Genomic DNA, 12,765 nt, shown 5'->3' on the forward strand with positions numbered 1-12,765 from the left:
AAAAAATAATATAAAGGTTGTAGTGATAATTTAAAAAAATCCAATAAGAATATGGCTGTCCACCGTATGGAAAATAAGTTCTGTAAACTGACACAGCAGTTAATATGAAAATGTGGGAGGACACATTTTTCAAAATGCATAGAACTACATAGTCAGATTATCAAATTATATTTTTAACAGTTACTACAAAAAGGAGTATTAATTGTGAAAACTGCTACAAGTAACCCCTCAACATTCTCCCCCAACATGGTGCCTATTATCACTAATTGTCTTTGTGCTATATCTTTTTTTTTTTAGAATGTACAATTTAAACTCTAACAATGTAACTCAATATTTTCTGTTAGATAAGCTTTAGCTCTCCCTCCAGAGTGGACTTATTTAATATAACAAATTACAGGCTGTGCAGGTCAAGGTGGTTTCCTAGAGGTATAGTGGAAGCATGCTCATTAGAATACATTTGGAACTTTTTTCACATTGCACATGTTCACCCAACATTGCAATGGGTACCTCGCCACATCTCCTCCTGTAAGTAAGTATGGTTATACAAAATCATTACAGAGCTAGAGTTAGAATTACCTGTGTTGAAAACACTTGTTGAGGCAACTGAGGCATCTGTTGCTGTGGCAACATCATCTGCTCTTGTGGTGAGATTATCTGTGGTGACATCAACTGCTGGTGTGGTGACATCATCTGCTCTTGTGGTGAGATTATCTGTGGTGACATCAACTGCTGTTGTGGTGACATCATTTGCTGAGGCATCAACTGCTGCTGTGGTGAGATCACTTGTTGAGGCATCAGCTGCTGCTGTGGTGACATCATTTGTTGCTGTGGTGACAGAATCTGCGATGGTATCATTTGGCCAGTCATACTCTGTTCTTGTTGTAACATCATTTGCTGCTGTGGTGACATTATTTGCGGAGGCGACATTTGATCTTGAGGGGGCAGCATGGTCTGTTGTTGAGAAAACATTATTTGTTCTTGAGGAGACATCATCATTTCTTGTTGTGGTGACATTCCCATTTGCTGTGGAAATGACATCATGTCACCAAGTTGTCCTGGTGCAAGAGGAATCTGATCTTCATACTGGATTTCTGACATGTCTTCAAATTCTGGATCAGGTGGTAAAGTAGGTGGAGGAGGCAGAGGCACATCGAGACGCTCTTTCCCAAATAGACGCACTTGAGGTCTAGGAACTCTAAATGCCATATCACCTCCCTGAACTGCACCAGTATCACCCCCATATTGCTCCAACTGGTGTGCATACTGGTCCCCATACAGGCCCTGTACCTGATCCATGCCCCCCAGCTGGCCAGCAGGTGGGAATCCCATAGCCTGCAGAGAGCTGTAGTCTTGGTAAGGCATGCTGGCATCAGTATAACTAAGTTGATAGTCTGGTGGAAAGCCCCCTTGCAATCCCATAGTTGCTGCATAAGGGTTCTCATAGTAACCCCCCTGTCCATTATCGTAGTAAACTCCTTGACTATTTTCATCATAATAACCCTGAGTCTGAGGATCAAGGAATCCATCTACCTCTCCCCCATAAATATGGTCCTCATCCATTAGTGCATAGTAGTCCAGACCCTCATCACCATACATTGCCATCGCCTGTTGTTGCTGGTAACCATAGTAATCAGCTTCCTGGCTGTTATAGTAGCCTTGGGCAGAGGAATAAGGGTTGTAGTAGTCCCCCATGCTCTCATCATAAAGATCACCTTCATAATATTCTGCATTTGGATCATAGAGTCCTTCTTCCTCATAGTAGCCCAGGTCTTGATAATCTGCTCCCCCTGCTCCATTGTCATAATAACCATACTGACCCTGGCTTCCATATCCTGCAGTTATCTCATCTCCATAAACACCATAACCATCATCATAGCCTCCATAACCTTTCTGGCGGGCTGAATGTTGCTGGTTGTATCCATGAATCTGTTCCTCATGCTCATAACCATCATTCTGGTAATCATGAAGATAACCTCTGGTGCTGGCTTGTCGGCTATGTGCTCTACGTCCAGCCCAGCCACGGTGTCCTGCATTTCCTCGCATTTTTGTAGATAGGAAGCGTTTGGTCAACCAGTTAGTTGCTGCTGCAACTTTACCCAGCAACACGCTTCTGTTTTTGAAGTCATCACCAGACCATTTACCATCTTTTTTTCCAAACAAGCCTTTGAAGAAGCCCCCCTTCTTCTCATCTGATCCTCTCACTCCTCCTATACGAAGCAGCATATAGGTTGGCTTCTTCCCCCCATTTGCTGCCGCCTTCTCTTTAGCCTCTTTCTCTTTTTTCCTCTTTTTGCTGACCTTAAACCTCATCATGAATCGAGACGTGTTCTTGAGCATAGACTTGCGGCGTTTCTTCTTAGCAAGGCGGTTTCTTCTCTTCCCCAACCCCAGGAACAAACGTGAAGTACTCTTCAGCTTCTTCCTGCTGTTCCTGCGCCTCTTGAAACCAGAAAACTTCATGAACATCCTGGACATGTTTTTCAGACCTTTCCTTGGGATTTCCTTTTTCGGAAGTGGAGGAGCTTCCTCTTTCTTTTTCCCTTTCTTTTTCTTTGCATCAGCATCATATTTCTCTCCTTTATGGTGGTGTTCATCTTTAGATTTCTTTTTGGATTTGACGTAATCCTCGTCATACTCGTCGTCATCCGCTTCTTCATCTTCATCCTCCTCTTCATCTTCTTCTTCTGAGTACTCCCCACGTCTAGACTTTCCCCCTTTCTTTCCCTTAGCCTCCTTACCTCCTCGTCTCTTCCTTGTCCTGTCATCTTCTGAATCTTCCTCTTCATCTTCCTCTTCACTTAATTCTTCCTCCTCTTCTTCATCACTCAGGAGCTCCTCTGCTTCCTCCTCAGACTCAACTTTCTTACCTTTCCCTTTGTCTTTTCCCTTCTTTCCATCACCTTTCCCCTTAGGTGGTTCCTCCTTCTCCTTTCCCTTCTTCCCCCCTTTTTTATCATCCTTTGCACCTTTCTTATCATCCTTTCCACCTTTCTTATCATCCTTGCTGGTTTTCTTATCATCCTTTCCCTGCTTTTTATCATCCTTCCCTTTCTTTTCCTCCTCTTTCTTTTTCTCTGGTTCAGATTTTCCACCCTTCTTTGCGTCCTTCTTGGGGTCTTTCTTTCCGGGCATTTTGACCAGTAGTTAGGAACATACCATGCCCTCCCGTCAGGATGCAACGCAGTAAACCTTCAAACACACAAATATTACTTGCAAGATGTATAAAAGACATTATTGTACATTAAGTTCAACACGAAGAAAACATGATGTGACATGTTAAGAAAATGCGATCTGGAGTCTGACCCTTAAAAGATTGCTTGGCTTAGATATGTCTCGTGGATTTTGTGCCAGCACTATATGCAGGTTCAGAGTCTGTGTGGGGACAGGTCCACCTTGCCAAAGCAGTCGTCCTCTGCCCAAATCTGGTCCCCATGAAGGCTCCTGTCCAGACATACGTAGCTAAATGAGAGCAATCTTTTCTTTTACAACAACACGTGTGTGTAAAGACAAAAATTTTCACACACAATAAAAACTAAGCAATTCACTAAACTATGATGTTCATATCACCGCCCAATTCAAGAATTTTGGAAAAATGTACCCATTAAGATTATTAAGTCAATGTTGATTTCTTAACACCACAAACTGCTTTGTACTCTTCACTGGTGTCTCAAGTCACCACTCATTACCAAATGATCTCCAAAACCTACACAGAAATCTCTAATTCCTCCCCAAGGCCAGCAGGTTCAGTTGGTTTGAGCTCCAAACCTTTTAATTAATTTTGCTAATGTACGTATATTTTTGATTGTATTATCAAGCTTAACTTCACTGCAAACTCTTACAAAACAGATTTTTACTGTGCTGGTTATAGTAATTTGCAGACGCTGTGATCACTGTTGCATCTGCTTTCTGTAAAACCGCATCCAAACATCAGAAAACACACAAACAAATCATGCAGCTGTTACTCCAGCACAAGCTCTACCCCCTCTGCAGTCTGGCCTCTCTCTTGTAAGACAAAAGACAAACTCTTCTGGCAACGTCACCAAACTCAGTCATTGAGACAGCTCTACATCATAGTCACCTCCGCATTCAATGACAAACACTACAGAGGAGCAAGTGTGGCGGTCGCCAGAAGCTTGGCAGTCTTCAAATGTGTTGAGTCCTTGCAGGAGGTCTCTTCTTTAGTGGTTAAAAAAAGAAAAGGCAAAAAGACTCCAGGATAAAGTCTTTAGGTCACACTCAGCTTCTTCCTTTGACCTGCTCCGTCCTCTGTTGCTCACTACAACACATTCCCTCACTCAGCACAGCACTCTGGTCACACTGCCCTCCTCAGAGTGTGTGACAACTACTGTGTGTGTGTGTGTGTGTGTGTGTGTGTGTGTGTGTGTGTGTGAAGGAGAAAGACAGAAGGGCAGATGGGTTGCCTGTTTGTGTGTGCGTGTGTGCGTTTTGCCTGTGTGTATATGTGTACGTGTTTGTGTGCATTTGAGGAGTTCCTTGTGGCGGGTCGTAGAAGGAGTCTTAATTTGTCATCTGGCTCTACAGGTGAAACTTGAGAGCTTCAGGCGGCTGAGGGGGCGGGGCATAAATAATACAAAAGGTTGAGCGAGAGAGAGGGAGAGAGAAGGAGAATGAGAGAAAAAGAGAGACAGACATGGGATGCAGAAGATAAGCCTGACTGACAGTGAGATGTCACCAAATCCACAATATCCCATAATTAACAACCTCTAATTTCTCTGTCAGTAATGTTGTGCATCTCATGAATGAGAGAAGTCATGCAGACAAACCTTTACTTTTACATAAGTTGCCATACATGTCTATGCGTGCGTATGATTGAGGATAAGTGATGGATCATCTGAGAGAAACATTATATTTAAACAGCATCAGTATGAGCAATGCAGGCAGCCACCAACCTACTTCCACATACGTAACAGCAGGAGAAGGAGCAGAGGCAGGAGAAACACCCACTTGGTAGATATGTGACGTCTTCGCTCTAGGTATCAATAACAGAGGAATGACTCTCTCTCTCTCTCTCACACACACACACACACACACACACACGGCCAGTGAAGGATCGGTAACAGGGCTGTGATTATTAGTGCCATCAACCAAATTATTCCTCTGGAGTCGGATTGCCAGTTCTGTCCTGTTACAGGGTATTGGTGTTGGGTTGCCAGATCCTGATCTTTTAGCCTTGGTGTGTAAGTCTATCTGATTATTACCAACCAGCAAAAAGCATGTGTGTGTGTGTATGCAGTGTGTTTATTCAGAGTTATGTCTTTGAGTGGGTGCACATGTGCATTAAAAGGCTGGAAAGCGTGATGAAAGAGGATTTTTTTTCCAGGATTTCCCACGGTTCGTCTCTAACCGTACATCTGCCTTTGATGCAGAATGAAAAGACCCTATCAAACGTGAAAAGCTCTGAGTTGCAGCCAGTCTTCTCTCTTCCCAAAGCAATCGCTGCTGGCAGGAGGTCCTCCATCTTTTGACAGAATTTGTAGAGAAGAGACAAAACAGAGAAACTGGGATGCATGCCTGGGAGAGGAAAGCATACTTATGACAGAGGTGGACTCAATGAGGCTCATCATAAGTATTCAGGTCCGGGGGTGCAGACCATCTTTGTCACTTAACAACTTTTCACACACACACACACACACACACGCACACAGTAATCTGCTGCTATCTAGTGGACCAGCCTTACACCTGCAGCACTCCTAATTGTTTGGAGTTGGTTGGATCAGGTAAGTTCACAGACCTGCAGCAAGTGTGCGGCTTGCTCAAAACAAAGTATTAACCTAATCATTTTTGCATTTATTTAATATAGATTCGTCTTTTAACCTATAACTGGCGTGTTACAGCAGTTATCTTGTGAGGGGAAAGCAAATTAAACAGTGTGTGCAGGCAAACGGACGGACTGTACAGCTTGTGTGGCGGGCGGACTAAGCGGGATATTGAGGTTGGTGTAAAATCCTACCTCTCCTCCGGCACACCAGACATGCTTGCTCACGTCACTGGAGCTCCGTAGTCTCGTTTCTCCATCCTCTTTTAGGTCAAAAAAGACAAAAAAGTAACCCTAAAAAAAAAACTGCAACCCCGTTTACATTTGCTTAATCCTTAGGACTTCCAACACAATTCCTCACATATGCTGCTCCGAGCCCTGCCGGAGGAGCAGCAAGGGGTCGGTCAGTGCGGAGGAAAAGTGTACCACCGGGAACGGCGGATGAATATTTAACGACCGCTATTCTTCGGTAATCGGCCGGGGGCTTGAGTTCCACACACTCCGGTGAGAAGTGATGAGCACCGCGGGTGGGCAGTGCGGTCTAACACACACACACAATAGTAGTGGTCACGTTAAATAAAGAAAGTGGGTTAAGTTAAAGAAAGAAAAGATACTCTAATTAGTCAGTATTTAAATGTAAACATCAGCGTACGTTTTTAGCCTGACAAACACGTCCCTGTCTGCTCGACCAACAACGCTAAACTAACTTCACCCCGAGATTTGAACGGCCCAATCATATAGCCTAGCTTAATTCCGTTAAGAGGCGAGCTACCATTTAGCGCTAGTTTCAGTGGGACAGAAAAGTTGGTTTTCGCTTCCACTGCCTGACTTTGGCATACAGGGCTTTGGTTTTGTAACATCTCCTCTCCCCTGGACTGAGCACGATGGGGGGGAAAGTGTGTCATGAGATAGCCCAAGGCGTAAATGGAGCATAACAGATGAAGGTGAGGGCTACAACCTGAAAATGTACAGTTAACGTCTCTCCACATGAGCAGTCCTTCTGTTGCCCGCCAGATGGACCCGCCTGACAGCAAACAAACAGCAGAGAGCCACAAACTGCTGCATCTCCACTGGATTCACTCCATAACCCAGACGACCTTGCCGTCTCCCCCACATGACCGGCTGGCCGCCCGTACCATAACAGGTTTTGGCTTTGATATTGAACCAACTGTGGAGAGCCACGATTCAAAACCACGCTGCGTTTTTTTATGTTATTTATTATTTTTTTTCATTTTAGAAAAAAGCCTTGGGGCACGTTTGAGCTATTTTTAGTGCTGTTCCTGTTCCCGACTTACATAGACTTAAACCAATTGACAAACGTGCAGTGTTTTAGGTGAACACATTTAATATACTGTTGACATTAAGGAGCTGGCAGCCAACGTCTTGGTCAGCATGCAGCTCTCCAGGCTGCTGGCTTGTTTTCCAACCAAAACCAGCACTGTGCCCAGGGGTAGCAAGGCATGGCTTCATTTTAAGAGGTGACCAATTAAAAAGACCGGGGATCACTTGATTAGATGAATGATAACACAGGCCATCACCCTTTCTCTCTCTGTATCTTTCCCCCTGTGGTTCTGTTGTTGTTGCTTTACAGAGCTACAGGGTAGGAGGTAATTTTATTTCTTTCTGGAAGCAAGTCTAACCTGAATTTTTTGGATTTTTTGAAGGCAGTGCTGCAACCATGACTTTAAATCCCCCCCTCTCTCTCTCACACACACACACACACCACCATCACCACCAAAACCACAATAGCTTGCTTGGGGCCCTGAAACAGTAAATATCTATAATGTTTGGCATGTTCAGGGTCCCCTGTCTATCTCTGGGCTCTGTGAATCATTCAGGGAAAGTAATGGCTGCATCCTGCAGGCACAACATACAGTGAAACCTTGTTTTAGGATGGTGGTGATGTATGTGCAGGGAAAAAAAATCTGTCAAGCTAGACCTGCATTGTTATTTGAGGAAAAGAAATGTCAGTGAAGAGAAAATCATAGATAACTGGAATAAATAATTCAAATGTAAGTAGCTTAAATGTTAAAATTAACAGCCAAATACTTAGCTTACTGCTTCGAACTTTGAAATGGATGCAGTCGTGAGCTTTCCCGCTGTTACTAACTGTTAGTTGGACAGCAGGCCACGTAACAGTGAGGGTATCACCAACATTAGTTTTTCTTCTATAGGAGTCAGCTGTGTGTGGAGCTGGAGCAGCTGCTCAGAGACACATGGTCTCTGCAGCAGGTCAGAGGGTGACTGTAGAAAGCTCCATTTGGGACAGAGAGACCTGTGCATGCGTGACTATGTCTGTGTGTTTAAGGGAGTAAGAGAGAGAGAAAATACAAATGCATATACAGATAGATAGATAAATACAGACAGGGAGAGACACCGTGTTGGAAAGACAGAAAAACCTGCAGGGTACATCCATCCGCATCCACTTAAGTAGCGGCTCCACCTGCATAGGCCGATAGTGGAGAAGCGAAGCTGCTTGAGTAGCGAGAGTCCTGCTGTGTGTCTATCAGTTTCAAATAATCCCTGCTGCCGCTAAAGTGTCCTTGAGTCACATGTCGAACCACTGCCTGTTCAGAGACGCACCTGACTGCTGCTACACTCCAAAATAACTGCAGTGAATTTGTTCCTGTTCCTCACAAAAATACCTTTTGTGCATCTGTCTTTTATCCACAGTCCGGAATATGCCTACCAAACAGCTCAGCAAGGGTGCAAGCATGGACCCAGCCTGCAGAATCCACAGCCACCCATTCCCACACCCACTCCAGCATAGATACAGTAAGGGTGTGCGTTCCTGTGTTTGTTTGTTTGTGAGTGTGATGGGGTATGGCTGAGCTTACAATGACAAATAGTCTTGAAGTGGATAAGAAGCCACATTTGAGAGGGGAATGTATAGCAGCAGGTCGTCTTTATGGATTTACATAATGCATTATAGGAGCCTACAGGACAGAAATGTAAAATATTTATATCAGGGAAAGTCGTACAAAGCATCAAAGTGCTGTGAAGTGCAACGCGGGACTTCAATCCAAATATGAACAAGAGACAGCAAAAACAACTTTTGTTATGTACATGACTAAATGAGACGACTCTTGGTATGTGGACAAGGTGTTGCATATGACACACCTGTACAAAACATGCCAAACTGCCTCATACAGAACATCTAGCCAAGTCATAATTAACATGTAAGTGCGTTAGAAAGTATCTTAGACAGAATGGACATACATTAAATGGGAGACTACTGCTCACCACTGTGATTAAAGTGTTTACGATCTCTTTTAGTATCCCAGAATTCAATTGTTTTGTTTTTTTTACCAAAAATCCTCAAATCCGATTTATTTATGTGGTTGATGTTAATATGATTCGCCTGTAACCGTTTAATCAGAGATTACCACTGTAAGCCACAAAACTTTAGTCAAAATAGATTATATGGCGAAAGAAATGAGAAGTGATGTTGCAGGTATTAGAGTAAGACTCATATATAAGCACAGTGTCTGTGTTGTGATTCCCTCTGTGCATGTTTGTCGTGTGTTATGTCCATCTCAGTGTTTGTCCTGTCTGTGTCCACTCTGTTCAACAGTCCAATAAAAATGAGTTTCCTAAAACAATAATAAAACAATATGGTTCTTACAGATTACAGATCGCACACAATGAGAAATAAAACACAAGACTGTTCAAACATAACCAACTTCAGCTGACGCAAAATAGATTTTTTAAAAATCTATGCACACTCAATATGGCGCTTGGTTTTCACCAATAGCTAATTAAAGTGCTGTAGGCTCCCAGGAATAAATGAAATTATGAGATTATTTTGTCTTGAGCGTGAGAAGGTACAGTAGATGTGGGGGATGCCCACTAACCATGCATCATTAATGTTAAATTTCTATGATAATTTGGCTTTGGCTTTTTTTTAAGGAATAGCAGCCTCCTGTAACTGGATGATATTTGATTGATTAATGGATTTATTGTAGTGCACAAATATTAACATATGAAAATGAGAAATGAAGTGAGGAGTTATTTCTGTGGCGAAAATTCTGTGGTATTTATCCAGATTCACATCATTCACCAGACCAAATGTACCAGGATGTGAGATGATTTCTTTAAGTGGTTAAACATAATGACACAGCTTAAAGAATTGCTCTTTTCCTCCTGGGTGTTTTGAAAACACAACAGACTGAGGATTTCGCTTAGCGCTGCTTTAGTTCTACTCTGCTATCGAGAATATGAGAGCAAAGGGGCAACGGAGATGAAATTACCATGTTGTTTTCTGCACAGCAGGTTGTTATTTGATCATCAGCAACCACTTGGTTGTGATATCATGCTTTCATGTTGGGATGGTGCTGTGGAATAGAGATAACACCTGTCTTGGCACTCAAAAACACGCAAATGGAATTTATATGAAAGCTGATGCGTCTCATAAGCCTATTAGATTAAGCCAAATTACAATTTAAGATCTTTTTAAATAGAGGAAAGTGGGCAGTCCACCCATAGTTGATATTTTCATTTTTAGACACAAAGCAGAGACGCTCTGCAGAGGGGACACCTGTGGCCTCACACTTGGCAGACTTGGTTGCTTGACTAATTGTGCTGCAATCTGAGACATTTATTCATATTACACATAATATGTGGAAGGTGTACAGGTGTAATTTATCAAATTGCTTTCTCACTCTCTGCATACCGATGCATTATGAGCAGGCAAGTTGTACAAATTTCTATTCAGAAGGGCTGATTTCAGGAGACCCTGCAGTATCTCCACTGTGGAAACACTCAAACTAAATATTCCTCTATGGTCTCCAAAGATATTGTATAATCTATTTTAAATTGAATGGCTTAAATAAACTTGGCATTTTAATAACGTTAACGGACGATGAATTTTAATGTGAAATGTAACATTTGGGTGAGTTTGGATTATTTTATTTAACCTTAACACCCTGCTGTAAAACATCAAGAATATAATACTATCCTCCAATGCTCACAGGCTTTATAGGCTGTGCAGAAGCTGTAAATACCACATGTAGTTAAACACATTTGTTTGGAAAAAAAATACCTCCACCAAAACAGAACCCTTGGCCACAATTTGTTTACGGTGTCATGAACATTACATTAAATTGAATAATGTATCAGCCAAAAGATATTATAGTCCACAGGCAGTCTGTGACAACTAAAGGTTAAGTAAAGATTGAAAATCAATCCCCAGGAGGAACTGGACATGGCTGAGGAGATGGATGACTGGGCTGCCTTTCTAAGGTTGCTCTCACCATGACTTGGACCCAGATACGCAGTGAATGGATAGATGGAAATCATGCTCTCTGCCTGTACATTTTCAAATTTTGGAGCCTGAGAATTTAGATTATCACTGCAACAATTGTGGAGTGAGACCCAGATGCAGAATCGGCAGGTAGGAGTGCTAATACAAATGCAGGTTTTAATAGTCAAAAGGCAGCATTCAGGTCAGCAACGGGTAGGCAGTCAGCGGAGGCAAGCAAGACCAGAAGGGATCAGGCAGACAGCCAAAAGTCCAAAAACTAGCTGGGTTCAAAGTCACTAACACAGGCAGGTATTAGATACAGGAAACAACACTGCAACAGACAGTTACAAAAATGATAAGGTGAAGTATATATAGGGCTGATGGAGTAATTATGTACATGGGGAAGCAGACAGGGAGAAGATGACTGGAAAAGGCTGGAACTCACCGAAGGCAACTGGTGGACAGGATGGCAGCGTCACAGATCACAGCAGAGGATAGATGAAAATCAATATGCAGTACATTCTTAGGCTAAACCACATTACTCTCCCTGTTTTGACAAATATTGCATTCTGAAAACTCAGGTTCACTGTATCAGTTCTGAAGTGAGACCCAGAAGTAGAATCAGTAGGTATGAGTGGTAACAGAGATAAAGATTTTACCAGGCAGAAGGCAGGATATAGGTGGGAAACAGGTAGGCAGTCAGTGGAGGCAAAGAACACCAAAGGACCAGGCAGGCAGCCAGAAGTCCAAAAACTAGCTGGGTTCAAAGTCACTTAAGTCTGAAGTTCCACAAAAAATGGGGTCAGGTTTGTTAGGAGCAGAGGAACTCTGAATGTGATGTCTGTCCAAGAGATCATTTTATTAAATAATGAATTGATGACAGCAGATTAGCACAGGACTTTTTCGTGGAAGACATTCTGACATGTCGACAGAAGGAAAAGCACAGGCCAACTCATAAAATTAACGAACTCCATTTCGTTGCTTCGGTTTCGGCGTCCTGGTGTTGTGCTTGCTGGCTCACTCTCACGCTCTCATGTTTTTAGTTAATTGACTTTCCCACTAAGACAAAATGTCTGCGGTGAAAAAGCCCTGCTGATCACTGATAAACAGAATTATGAATCAGATGAAGATGAAGTTGCTGTCATAAAAAATATTAAGATTAATATAAGGCTGTTGTGGGTTAGCACAACTGACATCTGCTGCACCTGTATTAAATCCATTAGTTAGTAGCAGCTGTTCTTGTTATTTGTTTTAAATGGCCTTTTCCTTTGACTGTCTATAAATTTCTTCATCAGCCACCACCATCAGTGTCTCTTTAGCAGATTTTACATACCACACACACACACACACACACACACACACACACACACACACTGTAGGATGAGTAAATGATGGTGTTGCCGTAAACAGCTGGAGAAAGTCAGAGATAAAGTCAATACACAGCTGGAGTGAGTTCACCTCATTTAGGTGTGACACATTCACTTGTTCACTCACTCACAAACACACATTTTTGCACATATTTTGCTGTTTCATGTGTGAATTCAGCCCAAGCAGTTGATGTGTGTATTCTGTGTATGTATCCGCATGTTTCCCAGCAGTGAGAGTACAGGATGTGACATTTTCACACTGAAAACCACTGTTAGAGATTTAACATCTGCATGCCTTTATATACATTATATAGACAAAAGTATTGGGACACATTTAGCTTTGCAGCTATAACAGTCTCCCCTCTTCTAAAGAGGTATTC

The 12,765-nt window shown here is 42.6% G+C and overlaps 1 protein-coding gene across 2 annotated transcripts in view; it reads right to left on the reverse strand.

Annotated features, from left to right (window-relative positions):
- Nucleotides 1-6,785, reverse strand: part of myo15ab (myosin XVAb) — a 45,934-nt gene extending 39,149 nt beyond the window's left edge. Inside the window, exons 1-4 of one of the 2 annotated variants that reach the window (XM_046371420.1) lie at nucleotides 6,735-6,785; nucleotides 5,972-6,039; nucleotides 3,304-3,441; nucleotides 577-3,189 (exon numbers count right to left, since the gene is read on the reverse strand). In XM_046371420.1, coding sequence (XP_046227376.1) covers nucleotides 577-3,132 — 2,556 coding nt within the window. In that variant the 5' untranslated portion in view covers nucleotides 3,133-3,189; nucleotides 3,304-3,441; nucleotides 5,972-6,039; nucleotides 6,735-6,785. Of the gene's footprint in view, nucleotides 1-576; nucleotides 3,190-3,303; nucleotides 3,442-5,971; nucleotides 6,267-6,734 lie in introns of those variants that run through there. The other variant, XM_046371430.1, reaches the window with a different exon arrangement.
- Between the last annotated feature and the right edge of the window lie 5,980 nt (nucleotides 6,786-12,765).

Source organism: Scatophagus argus, chromosome 2 (genome assembly GCF_020382885.2).
Source record: "Scatophagus argus isolate fScaArg1 chromosome 2, fScaArg1.pri, whole genome shotgun sequence".
NCBI lineage: Eukaryota > Metazoa > Chordata > Actinopteri > Scatophagidae > Scatophagus > Scatophagus argus.